This window comes from Myotis myotis, unplaced genomic scaffold, assembly GCF_014108235.1.
Source record: "Myotis myotis isolate mMyoMyo1 unplaced genomic scaffold, mMyoMyo1.p scaffold_m19_p_3, whole genome shotgun sequence".
In the NCBI taxonomy this organism is placed as follows: Eukaryota; Metazoa; Chordata; class Mammalia; order Chiroptera; family Vespertilionidae; genus Myotis; species Myotis myotis.
The window spans coordinates 123333375-123358809 of record NW_023416335.1 but is presented as its reverse complement, the minus strand read 5'-3'; the positions used below and the strand labels follow the sequence as shown (position 1 = coordinate 123358809).

The window sequence follows — 25435 nt, the reverse complement described above, 5'->3', positions numbered from 1 at the left end:
TTGGTTACCCCACTGCAGTGGTTTGGTGAAGCTCCCGGCGCTAACCGGGGCCTTGCTGTGGCCTGCACACTTGAGAGGCTGGGGCTCCTGCTCCCGCCTTGGCCCAAAAGCAAGCCTGCGCCCACCCTGCGCCCAGTTCCCGCCCCACCCCACCCCCAGTTCCCGCCCCTCCCCATGGGGGCGCTTGCCTGCACAGTGAATGCCAAGCCTACCACCTGCTCCCCAGAAGGGGAGGTAGTAAAGAATGGGGGTGGGAGTGGGGAGAGGAAAGAATGTGGAGCATCCATGATGAAGAGGTGCTTGAGAACAAGGCTCGGAAGCCTCACGGGGAGGTTTGTTCTGTTTGCCCTGTGGCTGTCCCTTAGGAAATGTGGAGAGCATGGCTGTGAGGGCTTCCTGCACGCTGAATCCAGTTCCATAGCCAACTGGAATTGGCCTCAGTTTCCTGGTCTGTAAAATGGATTAAGCGTGTCCCAGTACCTTCACTGAGCTTTGAGGGCCAATTGAGATACTATATAAAGAAAATGAGTGAAGACGTGAGAAAGAACAGGAAGGGCGAGCAACACAAAAGAAAGGTTGGAAGGAACCTGTAAACCTTTGTCACTTAAATAGGGAATATAGTCAATAGTGTTGTAATGACGGTATGAAGCCAGGTGGGTACTGGAAATATCGGGGAACACTTTATAAAGTATATGATTGTCTAACCACTATTCTGTAACTAATATAAAACCTGAAACTAATACAAAATAATATTGAATGTAAAGAAATGAAAATAGTGAAATTTTTCTAAATTTCAAAGTTTAAATAAAGGCTGTAAAGGAAGGAAGGGGGAGAATAAAAATAGTGTTTTTCATTTTACCACTTTATTGTCTTTTCAGTACTTGAAAAAGACAGTTGTCTTTATATGGTGCTTTTATACTTTTCTAAGCCATTATCTTATTTGATGTTTAGGGCAACTTAAAGACAAGATAATTATTCCCTCCACTATTCAAAGAAAGGAAATCTTGGTGTCTGGCCCCAATGATTCAATCATCAAGCCCTTATTGTAAAGCAGGGTTAGTGAAATTTTCTGTGAAAATTTCATACTATACTATACTAATAAAAGCCTTGGGGGTGATCTGGCCAGCAGGGGAGCAGTTAGGCATCAATCAGGCCAGCAGGGGAGCAGTTAGGCACCAATCAGGCCAGCAGGGGAGCAGTTAGGCATCAATCAGGCCAGCAGGGGAACAGTTAGGTTGCAATCAGGTTGGCAGGCAGAAGCGGTTAGGGGAAATCAGGCAGGCACGCAGGTGAGCAGTTAGGAGCCAGCGGCCCAGGATTGTGAGAGGGATATCCAACTGCAGGTTTAGGCCCGATCCTGGCAGTCGGACATCCTGGGATCAGGCCTAAACCGGCAGTCGACATCCCCCAAAGGGTCCAAGATTGGAGAGGGTGCAGGCTGGGCTGAGGGACACCCCTCCTCCCATGCACAAATTTTGTGCACCGGGCCACTAGTCTATATATATATAAAGAGCCAGGGGCCGTCACATTGAAACAACTGAGTGGACGACCAAACAGGCTGAGTGGGGTGACAAGGCCAGCAGGGGGGTTAGTGAGGGACAACCAAATGACTGAGCAGCAGTCTGTGTGGAGCAACCAGGCTGGCAGGGGGGTTAGTGAGGGATGACCAAACGACTGAGCAGCATGATGCATGGGGCGACCAGGCTGGCAGCAGGGACAGTGAAGGTTTACCAAATGACCGAACAGCAGGCTGCGTTGGGTGACCAGGCTGGCACGGGGGGGCAGTGAGGGGTGACCAGACCGGCAGAGGGGGGCAGTGAGGGGTGACCAGGCCAGCAGGGGGGACAGTTGGGGGCAACCAGGCCAGCAGGGGGGGCAGTGAGGGGCAACCAGGCTGGTGGGGGGACAGTTGGGAGTGACCAGTTCGGCGGAGGGGGCAGTTAGGGGTGAGCAGGCCAGCAGAAGGGGGCAGTGAGGGGCGACCAGGCTGGCTGGGGGGCAGTGAGGGTCAACCAGGCTGGCAGGAGGGGCAGTTGGGGGCGACCAGGCCAGCAGGGGGGCAATTGGGGGTGACTAGGCCAGCAGGGGGTCCAGTGAGAGGCGACAAGGCCAACAGGGGGGGCAGTTGGAGGCAACCAGATTGGAAGGGCGAGGCAGTTGGGGCGACCAGGTTTGCAGGGGGCCAGTTAGGGGCAATCAGGTTGGCAGGCAGAGGCGGTTAGGGGTGATCAGGTTGGCAGGCAGGTGAGTAGTTAGGAGCCAGTGGTCCTAGATTGTGAGAGGGATGTTCAACTGCCGGTTTAGGCCCGATCCTAAACCAGCAGTTGGACATCCCCCCAAGGGTCCCGGATTGGAGAGGGTGCAGGCTGGGCTAAGCCCCCCCACCCCCCGCCCGCCGCTGTGCATGAATTTCGTGCACTGGACCTCTAGTATATTATTATTTGAGAATATCTTTCTTCTTTTAAATCCTAAAGTATATTCAACTGGAAATATACTTAGCATAGTATAATGATCCTATTTCTAGCATCAACTGGTATATACTATAAACATTTAGAAGTAGCATTTTATTTGTGTAATGTCAGTCTTCCCCATTAGTCTTGCCTTGAAGACAAAAAAAATACATCTCTTTTCTACTGTATACCCAAATCCTTGTCAAGTGTCTGGCTCTTGATACTGGCACATAAGACATACTCAATAAATATTTATGGATTGGGAACAAACAGGCAGATGGATGCTTTATTATTAAACTGTTTGCAAATAGGCAGATGGATGCATTATTATTAAACTACTAGAGACCTCAGCCCGGGGGTCTCTCAGCCCGACCTGTGCCCTCTCGCAGTCTGGGATCCCTCAGGGGATGTCCACCTGCTGGATTAGGCCCATTCCCCAAGGAATCAGGCCTAAACTGGCAGTCAGACATCCCTCTGGCAGCCCAGGAGCCCTCGGGGGATGTCCACTTGCCAGCAAGGACCAGGCCTAAGTTGCAGTCAGACATCCTTAGCGGTGCTGAGGAGGTGGGAGGCTCCCGCCATCACTGCTGTGCTGGCAGCCGTCAGCCTGGCTTGTGGCTGAACAGAGCTCACCCTGTGGGAGTGCACTGACCACCATGGGGCAGCTCCTGCATTGAGCATCTGCCCTATGGTGGTCAGTGTGTGTCATAGTGACCCGTAATTCCCAGTCGTTCTGCTGTTAGGGTCAATTTGCATATTACCCTTTTATCATATAGGATAGAGGCCTGGTGCATGGGTGGGGGCAGGCAGGTTTGCCCTGAAGGGTGTCCCAGATCAGGGTGAGGGTCCCTGCTGGAGTGCCTGGCCAGCCTGGGTGAGTGGCTGATGGCTTTTTGCAGGCTGGCCACAGCACCTTCAGGGTGCCTGGCCAGCCTGGGTTAGGGACTGAGGGCTGTTTGCAGGCTGGTCAAGCCCCTCAGCAGGGACCCTCTCCCCTTGAGGGTGTGGCCAGCCTGAGTGAGGGGCTGATGGCTGTTTGCAGGCTGGCCACAGCCCCTTCAGGGTTAGGGAGTCCCGCTGGAGTGCCTGGCCAGCCTGGGTGAGGGGTTGAGGGCCCTTTTCAGGCTGGCCACACACCCCAGCAACCCAAGCTACCAGCCTCTCCTTTTTTTCTTTTTTCTTTTTTTTCTGGGATTTATTTATCTTCTATAATTGAAACTTTGTAGCCTTGAGCCGAGCCAGGGGCCAGCCAGTGCAGGAGGGAAGCTTGACTTCCTCTATCGCCAGGGGCAACCCAAGCCTCCTGCTCGCTCCAGCTCCGTGGCCACCGCCATCTTAGTTGGGTTAATTTGAATGCTCACTCCTGATTGGCTGGTTGGCATGGCTTGAGGGCATGGCTTGAGCATGGTGGAGTGACAGTTAATTTACATGTTTCTCTTTTATTATATAGGACTAGTCCTCACTATTCTATTTCTGTCCCTAACAACACAATGAAATTTGAATTGAACAACTGTACAGTTAAAGTGCCTCCCTGGAAACCTTTTCAGGAAATACAAGAGCAAAGTAGGGCAAATAGAGAAGTCCTTTAATGGGAGGGGAATGTTGATGGGAAAAAATACATCAAAATTAACTTTATTTTTTTTCTATTATTATGTGATGTTTTATTTTTTTATTTATTTTTTTCTTCATAAAATATATATTTTATTTTCTTTTTTCTTTTTTTTATTGTTTTATTGCTTAAAGTATTACAAAGAGTATTACATATGTCTCCTTTTTTCCCCGCCCTTGACAATCCCCGGGCCTCCCCTCCCCCCCAGTGTCTTATGTCCATTGGTTATGCTTATATGCATGCATACAAGTCCTTTGGTTGATCTCTTACCTCGCCCTCCTGCCCCCCAACCCTCCCCGGCCTTCCTGCTGTAGTTTGACAGTTTGTTCGAGGTAGCTCTGCCTCTGTATCTATTTTTGTTCATAAGTTTATAATGGTCTTTATTATCCAGAAATGAGTGAGATCATGTGGTATTTTTCCTTCATTGACTGGCTTATTTCACTTAGCATAATGCTCTCCAGTTCCATCCATGCCATTGCAAATGGTAAGAGTTTCTTCCTTTTTAGAGCAGCATAGTATTCCATTATGTAGATGTACCACGGTTTTCTAATCCATTCATCTGCTGATGGGCACTTAGGCTGTTTCCAGATCTTAGCTATGGTGAATTGTGCTGCTATGAACATAGGGGTGCATATATCCTTTCTGATTGGTGTTTCTGGTGTCTTGGGATATATTCCTAGAAGTGGGATCACAGGGTCAAATGGGAGTTCCATTTTTAGTTTTTTGAGGAAACTCCATACTGTCTTCCATAGTGGCTGCACCAGTCTGCATTCCCACCAGCAGTGCACGAGTGTTCCTTTTTCTCCACATCCTCTCCAGCACCTGTCGTTTGTTGATTTGTTGATGATAGCCATTCTGACAGGTGTTAGATGGTACCTCATTGTTGTTTTGATTTGCATCTCTCAGATGATTAGTGACTTTGAACATGTTTTCATATGTCTCTTGGCTTTCTGAATGTCCTCTTTTGAAAGGTGTCTATTTAGGTCCTTTGCCCGTTTTTTGATTGGATTGTTTATCTTCCTTTTGTTAAGTTATATGAGTTCCCTATAAATGTTGGAGATTAAACCCTTATCAGTGATAACATTGTTAAATATGTTCTCCCAAGCAGTGGGATTTCTTGTTGTTTTGTTGATGGTTTCTTTTGCTGTGCAGAAGCTTTTTATTTTGATGTAGTCCCATTTGTTTATTTTCTCTTTATTTTCCAATGCCCTAGGAGCTGTACCAGTGAAGAAATTGCTTCAGCATATGTCTGAGATTTTGTTGCCTTTGGATTCTTCTAGTATTTTTATGGTTTCCCGTCGTATATTTAAGTCCTTTATCCATGTGATGTTTTATTTTTAATTTTCATTTCTTTCACTTTGCCTATTTTCTAATTTTGTCTACCGCAATACATACAATCAGTAGTATGTATTTTTTAAATGTTATTTTTAAAGTGATAAGTTGGTCACTTCTTTTAATCATTCTCGTAGGCCACAAAGAAATATAAAATGATAATATATGAATTGATATGATAGTGACTGAAAATGAATTATGTGCATTATTTACTGTGAGGAAATGAAAGAACAAGTGGGAACTTTAGAACCTCTTGGTACTTATGATCTTATTTGTCATCATGGATTAAGGATAAGTTTAGGAATAAATTAACAGTTACTCTCATATGTTAGTTTGTCATTTTGTTAGGAACCTTTCTTTTCTTTAAAAGAAAAGTTTACAAGTTCTTAATAAACATCCCCCCCAAATCAATAATTTTATTAATTTCAGTGAAGAAATTAAAGTTCAACCAAGTCAGTTCAGAGAATCAGTAGAACCAAATGGAAGGATTTATGAGGAACAGAGAAAGTTAGAAGAAAGTTTTACCATTCACTTAGGTAAGTATATTAATTTTTTACAGTCATAATGTATTGTAAGTTGTGAAGCTTTTTGTATGCTATAAGAAAAATTCCTAGCATGTGAGTAAAACATACCTATGTTAGTTTTAATTACAAAGTATATTCTGCTCCAAAAAAACCTACAGATTTTTGGCTATAAGTTTTAGCTTATATATTACTTTTTGCAAATAGAAAGATTCAATATTACTAGTTATTAAAATGGGAAAATGCAAGGCCTAGTTTCAGTAATTTGTAGCACAGATTTATCGGGATGCTTGTCATAGAAATTTGCATCCTGTTGTACTAGATTTTTCAGCTAAGTATCTTTTTGGGGTTGTTGCCTATATCCCCTAGGAGCTCAGTTGAAGACCATGCATAATTTGAGATTGCTGAGAGCAGACATGCTGGATTTCTGTAAGCACAAAAGAAATCATCGAAGTGGTGTGAAACTCCATCGACTCCAGACAGCTCTGTCACTTTATTCCACATCTCTCTGTGGCCTGGTTTTACTAGTAGATAATAGAATTAATTCATATAGTGGTATTAAAAGAGGTAAGTTACCATTATACATATTTATTTCATTAAATTTCTTTTTAAAATACTATTCTTACAAAGAAAGTAATTAAATTATGGAAAAGTTGAAAAAAATTTGTAGTCATCCCAGTGTTCAAGTAGACCAAATAACCTATTCAGTCACAGCTATTTTAGATTTGTTTCATGCTTTAACATGGGCATGGTGCTTTGGAATATTTAATTTTTCTTAAAATTGTATTATATTATAAACAATGCTCTTACATGTTCCTTGTTTCAAGGTACAACAAACAGAATAATCAAGATATAAATGTAGCCCTAGCTGGTTTGGCTCAGTGGCTAGAGCGTCCCAGGTTCAATTCTGGTCAAGGGCACATGCCCTGGTTGCAAACTCGATCCCCAGTGGAGGGGTGTGCAGGAGGCAGCCAATCAGTGATTCTCTCTCATTATTGATGTTTCTATCTCTCCCCTCCCTTCCTCTCTGGAATCAATAAAAAAATATTTTTTTAAGAAAAGAATAGCAATAGCTTAAAAAAGAAAGATAAATGTAGTTTCAATTTAGAAACAGATCCTGGCTTAGTGAATTTTAATTTATCCATTTGTACCTTTTTGTTTTTTAAATGTGCTAGGTAAAATGTATACCTTCCCTCAAAATACAACTCATTTTTTATGATTATTTAAAAGATTTCAATATATAAACTGTTTTAAAATATATTAACTTTTTAAAGGAAGCTTGAAGAAAGTCTATTTGTGACTGGATTATGACCAAACTATCTATTGTTTAAAGAAGACTTGGAATTACCTTAAAATTTCCTTGTCTATTGTTTACTCTTTTGAGTGATGGAGAGATTGTTTCTGATAAAAACAAAATTGCTGTACCTTAACTTCATAAGACATAATTGTTGAAAGGACAAGTATAAGAAATCATACTTGTGAATTTTATGTTCTGTTTCACCGGATCTCCTTGTCTGTAAGTAAATACTAAATATTTGATAGTTCACTTTTAAAGTTTGTACATGTTTTGGGTTCCTTAGATTTTGCCACAGTTTGCCAAGAGTGCACTGACTTTCATTTTCCCCGAATTGAAGAGCAACTGGAAGTTGTCCAGCAGGTGGTACTTTATGCTAGAACCCAGCGCAGGAGTAAGTTGAAAGAACCACATGGTCAGTGAAACTCAAATTTTTAAAAATTTCACTCTCATTATGTTCTGTCCCTACACACTCTAATAGCATATGGGCCATCATTGAAATACAGAAAATTGCATTGGTGGAGAGGTGGAAGAAAGAAATTAAGAATAAAATTCACTATCTTTAGGAACTTAGATTCTGTTCTTAATTCCCTTTTTTGCATGATTTTGTACAAAATCCTTAGCAAAAACTTTATGAATTTCACTTCTGTAATTATATTTGAAATAGGCACTCAGAGTGGAAAGTTGCTGATCTTTCAACCAAGTTCTGTATCTAAAATGGATATGATTATTACTGCAGATGGCATTGGAGTCACAGAATAAACACAAAACACAGTAGCACAAAATATACACTTTTTATATCTTTCATCCACTTAGATAACATAAAGTCAATTATAAGAATTGTTTTTGGTTGTTCTTTTAAAATATTACGATGTCCAGAACCATGTCCTGCTTTTTCTATATCTATCCACAATGTGAACATCTTTTCTAACTAGGAAATTTACTGGGAAATATTTTAAAGGCTATGGAAAAAGTTCATGGCATCTTTCTTCAGAAGATTTCTATATATGCACTAGAGGCCCGGTGCATGAAATTTGTGAAGTGGGGGGAATCCCCTCAGCCCAGCCTGCACCCTCTCCAATCTGGGACCCCTTGGGGGATGTCTGACTGCTGGTTTAGGCCCGATCCCGGGGATCGGGCCTAAACCGGCAGTCAGACATCCCCCTCACAATCCTGGACCGCTGGCTCCTAATCGCTCACCTGCCTGCCTGCCTGGTCACCCTAACTACCTCACCCCCTGCCAGCCTGGTCGCCCCTCACGGCCTCCCCGCTGGCCTGGTCACCCCACACAGCCTTCTGTTCAGTCATTTGCTCACTAATCCCCCCTGCCGGCCTGGTCGCCCCTCACGGCCTCCCCGCTGGCCTGGTCACCCCACACAGCCTTCTGTTCAGTCATTTGCTCACTAATCCCCCATGCCAGCCTGGTCGCCCCACACAGCCTGCTTGTTTAGTTGTTTAGTCCCTCACTAACCCCCCCCCCCCCCCCCGACTCAAATTATAGAGTAATTCTGCCTTTTTCACTGAGTAATTTATCTTGGACAATATTTCATATCAATACATAAAGAGCATTCTCATACCTTTTACTAGCACAGTCTATTGCAGGATGTGCCATTATTAATCATTTCCACATTGATAAACATTTAATCTGTTACAAAGTTTTTGCTATTATCTTCTTCTATAATAATAAAAGCATAATATGCTAATTAGACCGGACGACCTTCCGGACGAATCTGGGGCTGCGGAGGAAGCCCAGGTCCCAGGTGCCTGCCGGCGGCCAGAAGGAAGCCCAGGTCCTGGGTGCCTGCTGGCGGCCAGAGGGAAGCCCGGGTCCCCGGTGCTGGAGCTAAGCTGGTGCCAGCAGCCAGGGGAAGGAAGGCCTACTCTTGCACGAATTTCGTGGATAGGGCCTCTAGTAAGTAATAATGTATAAATAACCTTGCACATACATCATTGTGTGTGTATGACCATATCTATAGAATAGATTCCTAAGGAGAAATTCCTGGATTAAAGGACACTTACATTAATTACAAATGTAAGTTCTACCAGTTTCTATTCTCACTATAGGTAACTGTGGCTGTGCTATGGCAGTATGTGTATGACAGAGCCAGGCTGAGTACTAGAAAATTGGTATGGAAGCATATCCTAACCGGGACCATTCGGAAAATTTCAGTGTGCCCTCTTATTCATCTACCATCTTCCTCCATCTCTTTCAAAACTAGCAATGATGTGATCACTAACATTTTAATAGTATTCTTAGTAGTGACTAAAACATGAAGATTGAGATCATGACAGGTGTGGGAGAAGGAGGATTCTAAGTATATTTGGGAGAGATAGCAAGTGTGCAGTAAATGACAGGAAGTTTTTAAACCACATACTCTTAAGGCAATGTGTGTACATCATGGTACTATTTTGTTTTTGTTCAAGCAACTATTTTGTGGTTTAAGTGAGTCAGTGAAACAAGTAGGTTTGTAAAAGACAACCTTCTTAAAGGGACTAGCATGTTGTTACAGAAGAGCTTTTTAAAAATACTTTCTCTGTCTTTTCCTTTTCTGTGCTACACATTTATATCCTGATACACAAGTACCTTTTAATCTAAGACATTCCATTGTTTACTATGTTTATTATATTATCATCTTTATATTCCTTCAAAAACAGTGTTTTTCTTTACATATTTTATATACATTTTTAAAAGATAAAAAATAGTCATTTTCTTAGTAAACATGTAAAGGGAGCCATGGGCGGTGTGGCTTAGTTGGTTGGAGCATTTACCTATATACCAAAAGGTCATGGCTCCAATTCCTGGTCAGGGCACATACCTAGGTTGCAAGTTCAGTCCCGATTGAGGCATGTACGAGAGGCAACCAATGAATGTTTCTCACATCATACCTCTCTCTCTCTCTCTCTCTCTCTCTCTCTCTCTCTCTCTCTCTCTCTCTCTCTCTCTCCTTCTCTTAAAAAACAAATAAGCATGGAAAGGAAAATGGACTATGAACTGTTCTCTCTTGTTTACTGAATAGGAATTCTGTTTGTTCATACCTTACGTGAACAAAGTTAGAGTCCTTATTGTTTTTTTGTTTTCTGTGCTATAATCAGATATGTATTAAGAGTCTATCAATTACATGGCTCTGTATGAGAAACTGACTATTACATTAAATATGGATTCTGGCAATACAGAGCCTTCTCTTTGTGCCGCTCTCTCCCTCTGTCCATTCATAAAATATATGTATTTACAAGGTATGATGTTATAAATCAATTCATCAAAGTAGTCCCTAGGTAAAAAATATTCAGTTATTTTTATTCAGAACTTTCTTGAAACCATGATATTCCCTTGGTATTTGCAGTTTACTCATTTGAAGTTCTGACTCTTTTCAAGTGATTTTCTGATGCCAAAGGCCATTCCAAATAGCTTCGTATTTAATTGGAATCAACATACAACTTTTTTTTTTTTAATATACAGCTTCTTAAAAAGAGCTACTTTGAATGCTAATATTTGTTCTGCATTTTTTTGATTTCTGATAAAGTTCTTATGCAATTCATATGTATCTTCTGTTAAAAGTATGTGTATATGTAAAATAATTCGTAATAATGTGTGTTCAATTGTGATGTATCTCATTTCACTAACATGTATCCTAAGTAATATCATGCCTTCTACAAAGAATAGCTATTGACTACCTGAAAAAAATGCTTCATTTGAAACAGGATCTTACATATCTGTTTGAAATAAATTATATATAATGTCAAATTATAAGTAACAAAGTGATTCCTGGTGCTAATAATTATTTGTTTATAATTCTGAACAAGTTATATAAAAAAAGTGACTCAGATTCTAAAAATAAAGATAGCCACATGACAACTATCTAATGAAGTTATTTTATGTGTTGTTAACCTAGTACCTTGAACCTCTCAGGTGAAAAATAGAGTATTGGCAAATATAATGTGGTTAAGATCAGAGGATTTGGAATCTGTATATGTAGGTTCAATACCTGGTTCCATCACTTACCCACGAATTCTTGGTTAAGTTAATTAACCTATGAAGCCTCTGTTTCCTCATATATAAATGAAGTACTAAAAGTACCTAACTCATAATGTTGTGGTTATAGGCATTTTATAAGAATTAAATGAGACCATCCATGTAAAGCAGGGGTGGGGAACCTTCTTTCTGCCAAGGGCCATGTAGATATTTATAACATCATTCACAGACCATACAAAATTATCAACTTAAAAATTAGCCTGCTAGCTTTGGTTAAACATTTAATTAACTCGCCCCTAATGCCTTGGCAGGGCCAGACCAAATGATTTTGTGGGCCTTATGCGGCCTTTGGGCTGGACGTTCCCCACTCCTGATGTAAAGCATGCTTCAGAATGCCAGGCACCTAGAGATGCCTAATAAATGTTTGCTGTCATGATTGCTTGAGGAATAGTAGTAGTAATGTGTTTTCATATGTTGTGATATTCTTTAATGGTCCATTATCTTGTTAATAGATTCTGGAAACCGAAATGGAGGAAGTGAAGATAAGTCTAAAAATGCTGATAGAAACTATTTAAATATTTTACCTGGTAAGTATTATTTCAAATTGCAATTTTCTTATAATCATATACATTGAAATCAGATTTGAAACATTAGTTCTTATGGCATACTTCATAAAAAGTTTGTCAGTGTATCACTTTAAAACAGCATCGTATCTATATAGTATACTGTACTGTCACAGATGTTCTACAATTTAAATCTTATACTAGTACTGAGTTTTCTAGATCCATATAAGAAAACTTGCTCAAGCAGTTGCATAAGCCTTATTGTTATTTGCTATTTTAGATTTCTTCGTTCATACATTGGTTTCTTAGTTTCTTTATTTTTTTTTTTTTTTTTTTTTTAATTTTTTTTTTTTTTTTACAGAGAGGAAGGGAGAGAGATAGAGAGTTAGAAACATTGATGAGAGAGAAACATCGATCAGCTGCCTCCTGCACATCTCCCACTGGGGATGTGCCTGCAACCCAGGTACATGCCCTTGACCGGAATCGAACCTGGGACCTTTCAGTCCGCAGGCCGACGCTCTATCCACTGAGCCAAACCGGTTTCGGCTCTTAGTTTCTTTAATGAACCAAGAAATAATTTTACTCTGAAACATAAACAATGGTACATAGAAATGTAAACAGTTGAACTTGCAGAGAGAACATGGGTCATCTAATTTAGAATCTTTCTATTTTCCCATCAACTTTCTTACTTTCCATTTCTTTAATTTCCTTATTATTCTTGAGTATATAGTATATAAACTGGAAATTCAGTCTCTAGGTTCTATCCCAGGTTGAATTCACTCTGATGATCCTTAATAGTGTTTGTATGACAGGTCATAACAAGGAAGGCCTATCTGTTTACTTTATAAGTGTAAAGCCTTTTAAACTAAATGGTATATTTTGCAGTTTCATAAATAACCAAGGTTATTTCTTCACATTTCCTTCCCAGATTTTCTACATGTAGGTCACATTCCATTTAATCTAGGAAAATAGCATGACCATTTCTGGTATTACCTTGTCAGTCCCAGTCAGTTAACTTGTGGTCATCAGCTTCTGAATTTCCTTCCACCTTCAGATATCCTACCTTAGTGGATAATGTTAGAGGCCGGATTGCATCACCACTTTGTGGAACAGGAAACTGTCCTCCTCTCTATCTAAAAATACCTCCATTGAGACAGGAATCATTATATTTCTCTTCATAGATCCATAATTTAAATTATCCATGTTTTGTGGTTTTCTTAAAATGTACCAATCTTAATATCTCCGGAAGTAACATTGTCTGTTTTTTGTTTTAACTTAACTTTTTTTTTTCTTTTTGTTAATCCTCACCCGAGGATATTTTTTCCATTGATTTTTAGAGAAAGTTGGAGGGAAGAGGGAGAGAGAAAGGGAAAGAGACAGAGAGAGAGAGAAAAACATCAGTGTGAGTGAGACACACCGATTGGCTGCCTCCTGCACATGCCCCATCCGGAGCTGGGGATGAAACTCACAACTGAAGTATGTGCCCTTGACTGGGAATCAAATCTGCAACCCTTCTGTCTGTGTGCCAGTGCTCTAACCACTGAGAAAAACCAGCCAAGGCAAAACTTAACTCTTCATTGCTGTATTTATTTCCTTCCTTGTTCCTTTTTGGAAAAAGCCTATAGGTTAGTATCTCGTTATCACCACCAAATCAGGAAACTATGCCATTAAGTCTGTATTAAAAAAGGAGTATTAAGCTCTTCAACTTGATATACAGGTAGCATCTGAATTTCCATTTAGTTAAAGGATGCCTACACAGCTAGGAAGTAAACAGGAGTGAAAAAAGATCCAAATCACAAAAGCTTTAAATTTTTTAAGTTGCAAAGAAAAACAATTTTATTCATATAATTTTTAACTAGTAGTTTTGTTTTGTCATTATCTAAGTATTTACAGTCAAATCATCTAATTCTCACAAATACTTTGCAAGAAAAGCCATTCGGCATTATTTTTTCCATTTTATACACGAAGTATGATGGATCTATAAGTTGAATTGCTTTACCCAAGATCACTCAGCCAATAAGTGCTAGAGGCAGATCTTCTTTTAATGCCCAATCTAGTCCTTTTTCTACAATATTATTTTGCTGTGATTACTGCTGCCAGCTCCACAGCCCCCATTTTATTAATGGGTAAAATGAGACCCAGTGACAGGTCTTCTAAAGTCACCCAAAGCGATGTAGGGGTTAGGAGCGACTGCTCACTAAGTCATCTGCCTCACTGCTGGACCATGGCCATATTTCCTGCTACAACCTCCATCACCTAATGATCAGAGGAGTTTAGGAGGCAGTGCATTTCATTGGACCCACAAGGATATTGTCTCCAGGTTTCTGATAATCTACCCGTGCCTTTTATTGCCTTCCAGGAAATTGTAACAAAACTATTTTTCATCAGATAATTTTTTTAACTTTTTATTTGACTAGTTTATTTTCATGTTTATATCTCTGTTTTTTTTCTTTAATTCCTTTTCCTGCTTATCTAATTCATTTATCTTAAGTTAAAAAGAAAAACACCGCCTGGGGCCTGTCAGTGGCGTTCATGGGTATAATTCGTGTACACTGGTAACTAGAAATGGTTAAACATTGTGCTAAAGTATATTAAGTACCTTTAACTATACTATTTGTTTATAAGTACGTATAAGTAAAATCCTGAGATAATGACTTTGAAGCCAAGGTGAGAAGAATGTGTGGGGGGAGGGGTTAGTGATACAAGAATACTTCTTAGAAGAGCACAGCTTTCCTAGAAGGACATATCAGAATTTCCAGGCAACAATGTGTATTATTTAAAACATATTCTTTATGTTGTATATTTTATTTCTTTATATGACAGAAACTGCAGAATACAAAGGCTGATGAGATTTTATATTCTGTAATTAATGTGGCTACATAGAAAATGGAATGATTGTAGGAAGCATGGATTTTAAGTTTCCATAGGTACTGCTCTAAAATTCAGCCTAAAACATTTGTTCATCCATTCATTCAACAAATATTTATTAACTACCTTCTATGTACCAGGTACTCTTCTCTGTGCTAGAGATAGAACATTAAACAAGGTAGACAAAATTCCTAGTTATGGAGTGTAAACAAATGGTCTCTTTAAAATACTCTCATGAACAATGAAAACTTTCACTGCCAGGAATAGAATAAAACATAACAACCTGAAAGAGAAGTGAGGGGTGAGGAAGTCCTCCAGCCCCTGAAACAGTCAAGGAAGGCCTCTCCAAGGAGGTGGCCTTTGATATGAGACATGATTAATGAAAAGTCAGCCGTACAAAAACCTTGGGGACACCTTTCACAAAGCAGCCTGAATTGGGAACAAGCTATGCATGTTTGCAGAGCTGAACAAAAGCCAGTGTGGCTGGGCTGGAAGAGTGAGGTTGAGACAAGAGGATGTCAGACAGATAGGCAGTGTCCAAATCATATAGGCCTTGCAGATCACAGTAAAGCATTTGGACTTTTTTTTTAATGTGGTGTGAGCCTGTTGGGTGATTTTACATAGGGGGGTTGATATAATATGATTTACATATAAATCATTTGCCAGCACTGTGGGCAACAATGGAAACAGAGAGATTCATTAAGAGGCTATTACAAAAACCTAGGTGAGAGGTGATGGTAGCATGACCTAGGGTGATAGCAGTAAAAATGGAGTGTTCATATTTGAGATGTTTTTTGGAGATGTTACTGAAAATAGTTGGTGGTGAATTGGATTGGGGATTGGGCAGACACACTGAGAGAAAAAAAGTAATGAAAGGCAACTTCTGTGTTTCTGTCCTGAGCAAATAACTGGATAGAATTTAGAGCCATAAATTGAGATGGAAAAGAGCAGGTTTAGGTTGTGGGGATGACAGGTAAGCAAGTAACCTGTTTTCACATGTTAAGTTTGAGTTAAGTGGGACACTTTGAGCATTGATATCAACATAGAGATGATGAATACTCATTTGATTTACTTCTTGGTGGTGACTTCATACCAATTTATGAACCTAATGCAAAAGTGGCTATTGCTTCTTTTTTCGTCACTTTCTTTCCAAGAATTTAGAAGTGGTAATCATAATTGCTTCCTGAATCCAAAATAGGTTCCTGATTCACCTCTACTAGTTTGATACATTGTTTGCCCATTCCAGCTCTTTATGCACTCCACTGATGGCGGTGATTTAGCCATTTGAAAATCATGATTGCATTTGTTGTTCACAGGAGAATTTTACATTACACGGCATTCTAATCTCTCAGAAATCCATGTTGCTTTTCATCTTTGTGTGGATGACAATGTGAAATCTGGAAACATCACTGCTCGCGATCCTGCCATTATGGGACTCCGAAACATCCTCAAGGTTTGCTGCACCCACGACATCACAACAATAAGTATTCCTCTCTTGCTCGTGCATGATATGTCAGAGGTGAGCATATAGGAAAATGCTGTAATTGTATGAATATATAACCTTCCATATAATAATCACTTTACATTTTAAAAGCGCTTTTTTTTTTTTTTTTTTTTTTTTTTTTTACTAATAGACATTTTTATCTCCTATCTGGTTAATAGAATTGAGTAGCATAAAATACAAAATAGTGAATAATTCTTAACCATTTATGTTCAGAGAATTATAGCATTATTCTATAGAAGGTAAACTAGAAAATCAAAATTATCTTTAGCTTTGGATAAAGCATATGATCCTACTCCTCTTTTCTCCATCCTCCTCCTTTTTCTCCTCCATTTTTGTCTTAAATTATTTAGCATTAGATTTGCCTCCACATTTATATTTGGCTTAGGCTAACATTAAACTTAGTTTGCAATCTCTGAGTCTGCACTAATAGGCAAGGGACAGAGATGCTAGATGACAGGAAGAAGCCAGCCTCATTTTAACATTTTGTCAAGGATGATCTTTGGATAATACAAGTATTGACTTCTATAAATAAACATGGTATAATCATGCACTTATTTTATTAAATACTGTACTTTATATTTTACATTTTAAAAAATCTCTTTCCATGACTGTTTGTTTTCTCTCCTGCTTTCTTCCCTCACCCACATAAAAATTGGCTAGAGGGGCTAAGTTGTGGAAATAATACCAGGACTGAAAATTAAATTTCAAATAGTCTGGAGGAACAAAGCAGCCTCAAAAGAAATGGATGCAGGCACGTCTTTCTGGGAGAGCCAGGGGTCAGCCTGGTGATAAAGGGCCCATGTCAGCAACTTGCTGCTGCCTATCTTGAGGTGGCATTTTTTTTTTTTTTTTTTTAAGTAAAATGGCTGATTGGTAAGTGCAGATTGTGAATGTCAGGAAGGAAGTTTGATCATTGATTATTAAAAGTTATTTACCAAAATAAAAGATGTGTGGTAATGCTATATGGTAAAGTGTGTAAAAGGTTTTATGTTTTGCTTTTTAGAGTGGCTGAGCCTCCACTTAGACTGATTATAAGAGGCCTCATTTTTAAATGCAATACCCTATGTAAACACACACACAAATCATTGCCATATAGGGCAAGATGATTTTCAGTGCTTTTCCACTTATAGTTCATTTGTATTTTCACCAGACACATTATTATTTTGATTAAGAGAATTCTAGTTCCATCCTGAAAGTTGCCTCATATTTCCTAACCTCTCATTCCATTCACTTCTGTAGCCTGTCATACCTAATATGGTATCAGGGGAGATTGACATCAACATGTTTTTCCCCCACTGTAGCTTTATAAAGTCTCAGTTCCATCAGGAATTTTTAGCCATTGTTAGGATATCATCACTAATTAGTCCATATATAAAAGAGCTTTTGGGGAATAACAAAGAAAGTTCGTAATGAATTCCAGCCACAAGAAAACATTCAAACATTCCTGCAGCTGCGCTCCTGGTTAACCAGTTTATAAAAATGGTCACATGTAGGTGGGAAATAACCTCAAAGCAGTGTTTCCAAAAGTCACTAAGTTCGGATTTACTTCAGACATCGGATACTACCAGCATTCCCTCTCCCACAAAGTTACAAAAGTTACATGTTTTAAATCGGGACAGCCAGCTGCAGAACATTAAGTTTGTTTCCAAAGTGTCCATTTTAATTCACAAAAGTATATTGGGCCATGATCTTACCATTTGTTGCATTTAAACATTCATTCAGGTCAAGAAGTTTATTCTATAAATTCAGACCACACTACACAGGATATAGCGGTGATATTTGTCTTAGGTTTCCTGCATTTTTAGGCGTTGTTTTCTTCCTCTAACAGAATTTGCTAGACACTCAGTTACCACATTTTAGTGTGTGCGGGATGATACTGTCTAGAACAGACTATAGACTACGGTAAATAAAAAGAGCTGTAGAAATTAATTGTAGTTTGTTGTTTTTAACAAAGGAAACAATAGTCTGTCAGTAAGAAGAAAAATATACTGATATTACTAATTTATCTGTGTAGGTCTTTGTGATCTGAAGATACTCTCTTACTGGAGTTAGTCTAACCTGATACATGTGTTATGAACCTGCAAGTCAAGAATCCTATATTTGTGACTTTCTTTTTTTCTTTTTTTCTAAATTGATTTCAGAAGGGACAGATAGAAACATCAATGATGAGAGAAAATCAATTATCAACCACCTCCTGCACTCCCCCTACTGGAGATTGAGCCCACAACCTGGGCATGTACCCTTGACCAGAATCAAACCTGGGACCCTTCAGTCCGCAGGGCGATGCTCTATCCACTGAGCAAACAGGCTAGGGCCCTGCCTTTCTTTTATTTTTACTATTAATTTGTTGAATAATCTGGGACTTAGGGATTTTAGTTGTAATTATTGTGGTTGGTGAAGAGGTTGTTTTTAACTTTTTGTTACAGTATAATGCACATATAGAAAATACATATATCATAAATACATAGCTCAAATTTTCACAAACTGAACAGCAATGTAAAAAATACCCAGATCATTGAACAGAACATTACCAGCACCCAGAAGCACCTCATGCTCTCTTCCAATCACGTAAACCACAATCCCCCCCAAAGGGTAACCACAATTTTCACTTTGAAAAGCAGAAATTAGTTAGGTGTGTTTTTATAGTTCATATAAGCAGAATGAATCATATAGTACATACTCCTGTATCTGGCTTCTTTCTTTCACCCAATCTTATGTTCATGAAATTTATTTATATTATCGCTTGTGGTTATGGACTTCATTCTCATTGTTATATGTCATTCCATTCTGTGAATTGTAAGCACAGAGCTTACAATTTTACTATTACTGTTTTACTATTTTGGGACATTGGGTAGTTTCCAGGTTTTGATTATTGTGAGAAATGTTTCTATGAACATTCTATACATACATGTTGGCATTTCTGTTGGGCATATACTTAGGGATGGAATTGTTAGGTTTCAGGGTGTGCATATGTTCCACTTTGGCAGAAACAGTCAAATACACCCTCAGAGTGGTTGTAACCCACCATTGCTTTTGAATATGAAAAATGAGAAAGCCAGAGTATTTCTCACCTTCTGATAATGACTGTGAAACAGATTAATACAAGTATTTTAGGTACTTCAGTGGCACATACTTGGGAGTAAAGAATAATTTTGCAATTTCCTTCCTATTCAAAAACTCATAAAATAATTCTGATATCTAACTTCCAAGACCTACAGTGAAGACCTGTATACCATCTAAATCATAGTCACCTCTACAGTTAGCCTTACCCTAATCAGAAGATTCAAGTTGAGTTGTCAAGGTATGGCCATTAACTTTAGACAGTACTGTCTGCAGTTAAATCAGAATTGACATTTTAATTTCACAAGTTTAGGATTTATTCTGGGTGTTCAGTGCCCACTTATCATCTAAAGCAGGAGTCCTCAAACTTTTTAAACAGGGGGCCAGTTCACTGTCCCTCAGACCATTGGAGGGCCGGACTATAGTTTAAAAGAAAACTATGAACAAATTCCTATGCACACTGCACATATCTTAGTTTGAAATAAAAAAACAAAATGGGAACAAATACAATATTTATATTTGCATGTGGCCCGCGGGCCGTAGTTTGAGGACCCCTGATCTAAAGCATAGCCATAGATAGCCATAGGGCCCAATTTTCTGCCTCAGTTCCAAAGTCTGAAGTATTTCACATGATCCATTCAGCTTTTTCAATGACTTTCTTTCTTTCTCCTTTCTTTCTTTCTTCTTTCTTTCTTCTTTCTTTCTTCTTTCTTTCTTTCTTTCTTTCTTTCTTTCTTTCTTTCTTTCTTTCTTTCTTTCTTTCATTTCAGAGAGGAAGGGAGAGGGAGAGAGAGAGAAACATCAATGATGAGAGAGAATCATTGATCAGCTGCCTCCTGCACACTCCCTACTGGGGATCGAGCCCACAACCTGAGCATGTGCCCTTGACTGGAATCGAACCTGGGACCCTTCAGTCCGCAGGCCGATGCTCTATCCACTGAGCCAAACCGGCTGCAGTGGTCGGCAAACTGCAGCTCACGAGCCACATGTGGCTCTTTGGCCACTTGAGTGTGGCTCTTCCACAAAATACCGACTTCTGCCCATGAGCCACGAAGTTTCAATCACACTGTACGCGCACACATGGTATTTTGTGGAAGAGCCACACTCAAGGGGCCAAAGAGCCTCATGTGGCTCGCAAGCCGCAGTTTGCTGACCACTGGGCTAGGGCATCACTGTATTTCTTTCATAGTGCGTTCTCACGGGTGTGACAGTAAGGTTGTCACTTTTGCCATTATTTAGAGCTCATGATAAAAAAATTTCTATACTCTTACTAGCCCACTACGTTGTATATCCCATCTACTATATAATATACGTATACTAAGATTAGTTTCCAGAAGAAAGCTCCTTATGTAACTGTGTTCATTGGTTGGAAGGCCACATCCCATGAGGATATCCAATAAGTCACGTTTTTCATGACCTTAACAACTTCTAAAGCCTATGGTTTACCTTTTTCAAGTATAAAAAGCCATACTTTTTAGGTGCTGGTTTTAAACAGAGAAAAAAATGACAAACATGTCTGGGATGGAGTCTCTGGGTAGACAAACGGGAGATTTAAAAGCAACTAGGATTATATATGTGTGGATGCATACTGTCTAGCATTTCCTTTCTGATTCATATGCTGCTAAGCAGAATTAAGTTAAAGTAAATGGAATATGAGACTGGATCAAAGACCTAAATTATAAGACCCAAGACAATAAGTTACATAGAAGAAAACATAGGAACCAAACTTATGGACTTTGGTCTTAGAGAACATTTTATGAACTTGACCCCAAAGATAGGGAAGTAATGGCAAAAATAAATGAATGGGACTATATCAAACTCAAAAGCTTCTGCACAGCAAAAGAAACTGACAACAAAACAAAGGCAGTCAACCAAAGGGGCGATGATATTTGCAAACAGTAGCTCTGAAGCTCTGTGCTTACAATTCACATTAGTTATACTCATGTGAGAGTGATGGTTAGTCTTAACCTGGGCCTGAAATAATTCAGAGGCTAATCATAAGTATCAGTATATTATTTATAATAATAAAAGCATAATATGCTAATTAGACCAGATGTCCTTCCGGACATCCTTCCTTCCAGACAAAGCCATGGCAGGCAGGGGCCGAGGCAGAGGTGGCAGAGGCCCCCCGGCTGCTGCAGTGGCGGGCGGGGGTCGGGGCCAAGGCCCTTGCATGAATTTCATGCATCGGGCCTCTAGTAGATTATAAGACAACTGTCAGATAATGCTTTGGTATATATAAAAACGAGTACATCTATACCAGTGGTCGGCAAACCACGGCTCGGCAAACCGCGGCTTGTGAGCCACATGTGGCTCTTTGGCCCCTTGACTGTGGCTCTTCCACAAAATACCGGCTCTTCCACAAAATACCGACTTCTGCACATGGGCCACGAAGTTTCAGTCGCACTGTACGTGCACACCCGCACGTGGCATTTTGTGGAAGAGCCACACTCAAGGGGCCAAAGAGCCACATGTGGCTCAAGAGCTGTGGTTTGCCAACCACAGATCTATACTAATAAAAGAGTAATATGCTAATTAGACTGGACGTCTTCCAGACATCCTTCCGGACAAAACCACAGTGGCGGGGGCTGAGGCAGAGGAGGTTAGGGGCGATCGGGCCGGCAGCGGGGAGCAATTAGGGAGTGATCAGGCTGGCAGGGGAGCAGTTAGGAGCAATCAGGTCAGCAGGGGTAGCAGTTCGGGGACAATCAGGCCAGCAGGAGGAGCAGTTAGGGGCAATCAGGCCAGCAGGGGGGAGCAGTTAGGGGCAATCAGACCAGCAAGGGGAGCAGTTAGGGGGCGATCAGGCCGGCAGGGAAGCAATTAGGGATGATCAGGCCAGCAGGCAGAGGCAGTTAGGGGAGTTCAGGCCGGCAGGCAGAGGCAGTTAGGGACAATCAGGCAGGCAGGCGAGTGGTTAGGAGCCAGCAGTCCCATATTGCGAGAGGGATGTCTAGCAGTCGAGCATCCCCCGAGGGGTCCCAGATTGGAGAGGGTGCAGGCCAGGCTGAGGGACCCCACCCCCACCTCGTGCACGAATTTCATGCACCAGGCCTCTAGTTACTTATAATAGTATAAATAGTAATAATTCCATGATTCTGGTTACTTTCATGGTATTTTAAAAAGTGGTGTATATTAGAGTAACATTTTAAGGTGATGCAAATACATATTTGTTCCTATATATGATCCTTCAATAAAATGTTTGACATAAATGAAAGATAAGTAGGCCCTTAAGGAATAAAACATCATGATTAATTGAAAACCAGCAGAAACAACCAAACATAGAAACAGATATACAAAGATTTGAAACACCAGAATGGACACAAACCATAAAATAGTTGATAACTGTCTTTAAAAAATTTTTAAAAAGCTTAAAATGTCTTCAGGTAAAAAGATGCTATGAAAAATGACCTAGCAACTACAGAATTGAGCTTTTATTTACCTAAAGAAATTTTTCAAAGATCGAAATAAATGGAGAGGTAGTCTGTGTTCATGGTTTGGAAGGCTCAATACTTTTATCAGTTCTCCTTAAAGTGATCTATATAGACTTAAATGTTAATCAAAGTTCATATAAGTACTTTTAACAATAAAGAATTTTAAAACAAAAAACAAAACAATTAAAAATTAAAGATCCCTGAATGAGAAACTTAAGCTTTTGGGTTTTTTGTTTTTTTTTTTAATTTATTGCTTAAAGTATTACAAAGGGTATTACATATGTGTCCATTTTATCCCCCCGCCCTAGACAGTCCCCTAGCCTCCCCTATCCCCCAGTGTCTTATGTCCATTGGTTATGCTTATATGCATGCATACAAGTCCTTTAGTTGATCTCTTACCCCCCTACCTCCTGCCCCCCAACCCTCCCCAGCCTTCCCGCTGCAGTTTGACAATCTGTTTGAGGCAGCTCTGCCTCTGTATCTATTATTGTTTAAAAGTTTATAATGGTCTCTATTATCCATGAATGAGTGAGATCATGTGGTATTTTTCCTTCATTGACTGGCTTATTTCACTTAGCATAATGCTCTCCAGTTCCATCCATGACGTTGCAAATGGTAAGAGTTCCTTCCTTTTTAGAGCAGCATAGTATTCCATCATGTAGATGTACCACAGTTTTCTAATCCATTCATCTACTGATGGGCACTTAGGCTGGAGAAACTTAAGCTTTTGAATCCTATTTCACCTTATAGATGATATTAATAGGATCCAAGATTATATTTGTCAATTTGAAAAAATATCTCCCCAAAACTACTAAAGCTTTTTTTTTTTTTCAATAGATGGAGAACCGTTAGCTTGCTTGAGTCAATAACCTTCCAACTATTTTATCTAGTAGCCTACCAGTAAACTATTTTTGACAATGTGTAAACTCAATAATATTTATATGTTGGTGCCATTAGTGTTGGTCTTTGCAACTGAGATTTGATATTACAAATACATCTTGTTGTAATTCTTCTAGAGTCTAGCATCAGGAATTTTTTTTAATTTTAAATAAAATATTTAATATCATGACAAAAATTCATATAAGGCAATTTGGAAGATATTAACAAAAATTCTAAAATTTAGATGAATGCATAGAACCTAAATTTTGAAAAAGAAAAAAGTTGGGGATCTTACACTAATTGATTTCAAAACTTAACTATAAATGTATAGTAACCAATACAGTGTTACATTGGCAGAAGAATAGACTATGGATCAAAGGAATAGAATGGAGAATCCAGAAATAAATCCATGCATATATGATCATTTGATTTCCAGCAAGGTTGCCAAGGCAGTTCAATGGGAGAAAGGCTAGTGTTTTCTCTCTCTCTTTTTTTTAAATTATATTTTTATTGATTTCAGAGAGGAAGGGATAAGGAGAGAGAGAGAGAAACATCAATGATGAGAGAGAGTTATTGATCTGCTGCCTCCTGCACACCCCCTACTGAGGACTGAGCCTGCAACCTGACATGTGCCCAACTGGGAATTGAACTGTGACCTCCTGATTCATAGGTACTCAACCGCTGAGCAACAGCAGCAGGGCAAGGGTAGTGTTTTCAACCACCAGTGTTGGAAGAATTGGATATTCATATAGAAAAGATAAGCTTGAATTTTACCTCACATCATTCATACAAATTAACTTCAAATGAATCATAGACCTAAACCAAAAAAGCTAATACTATAAAACTTCTAGAGGAAAACATAAAAGAAAACCTTGATGACATCAGGTTAAGCAAAGATGTGTTAGGACACACACACACACAAAAGCCATAAAAGAAAAACTTAATAAATCATACTTAATTAAAATATAAAACCTTTTTTATCAGAAGATACTGTTAAGAAAATGAAAATGCACATTTCAGACTGTCCCATGGCCTTGGATGATTCGCTGTACCTTTCTTGGTGTCTTTTTTTAAAAAAATTAAGGTTTCTTATGAAATATAAATTATATACATTGTAAAATTCCATGAAAACATAAGACATTATTATTGTAGTTTTAAGAACTTTCAGTATTTCCTCTTAGCTGTAGGTAGATATTTCTTAGTCATCTTGCTCTCTCTGTAGATTATTTTTTTAAACTAGGGAGGAACAAGTCAAAATACAAAAAATCGCCATTGTGCATGTGTATACTCCCATACAGCACTGTTCCCCTTTGTGAATTTTGAAGCGGAGAAGTATTGTAAATATAATGTAAACATCAGAAAATTTCACTAGTCATTTTCATAAGCTTCCAGAACTTTGGAAAAGAGGATTCTGGACATTTTAGTCCTCTCAGTAACTAGACTCCTTTTACTTACCAATTTTAAAGTATTTTGGACACAAAAAGTAGTTTCCTATCAAAGTCTTTCTGTAAAGAAAGTCACTTTCTTTTTAGATTTCCATAAATAATGATTCACTCAACCTAAGTTTCTGAGCATCTATATGCTCAGTATTATAGAAATATCATAAAGGTACTAAAGGTAACTAAAAAATGGTTCACACAACTTAAGTAAAGAAAACAGAAATCCCATCTCCCTACCTATTTCTCCACACACACACCCTCCAAAAAAGACAGAGTGAAATGTGATTGTTGAAATGAAAGAAAGAAACGACATCATTCATAGCTGGGGAAGTACTTTATGAAGGCGAAGGAAGTTAAGCTGGACATTGGAGAATGAAGATCAGATGTCAACAGATGGAAATAACAGGAAGGGCATTCTAGGTGGAAGAAATGGCTTGCGGCAGAGTGCGAGGAGGTGGGCGACAGCATTACAGATCATATTCAGGCAAAGGTGGGCAGATGTGTATGAGTGA

General features: G+C 39.4%; 1 protein-coding gene across 5 annotated transcripts in view; it reads left to right on the top strand.

Annotated features, from left to right (window-relative positions):
• The window catches only part of CUNH12orf4 (chromosome unknown C12orf4 homolog), a 73158-nt gene that overhangs the window by 38124 nt on the left and 9599 nt on the right, over positions 1–25435 (top strand). For 4 of the 5 annotated variants that reach the window (XM_036300162.1, XM_036300164.1, XM_036300161.1 and 1 more), the window contains exons 7-11: positions 5821–5927; positions 6282–6479; positions 7493–7621; positions 11689–11763; positions 15924–16126. In XM_036300162.1, coding sequence (XP_036156055.1) covers positions 5821–5927; positions 6282–6479; positions 7493–7621; positions 11689–11763; positions 15924–16126 — 712 coding nt within the window. The remainder of the gene's footprint in view (positions 1–5820; positions 5928–6281; positions 6480–7492; positions 7622–11688; positions 11764–15923; positions 16127–25435) is intronic. The other variant, XM_036300163.1, reaches the window with a different exon arrangement.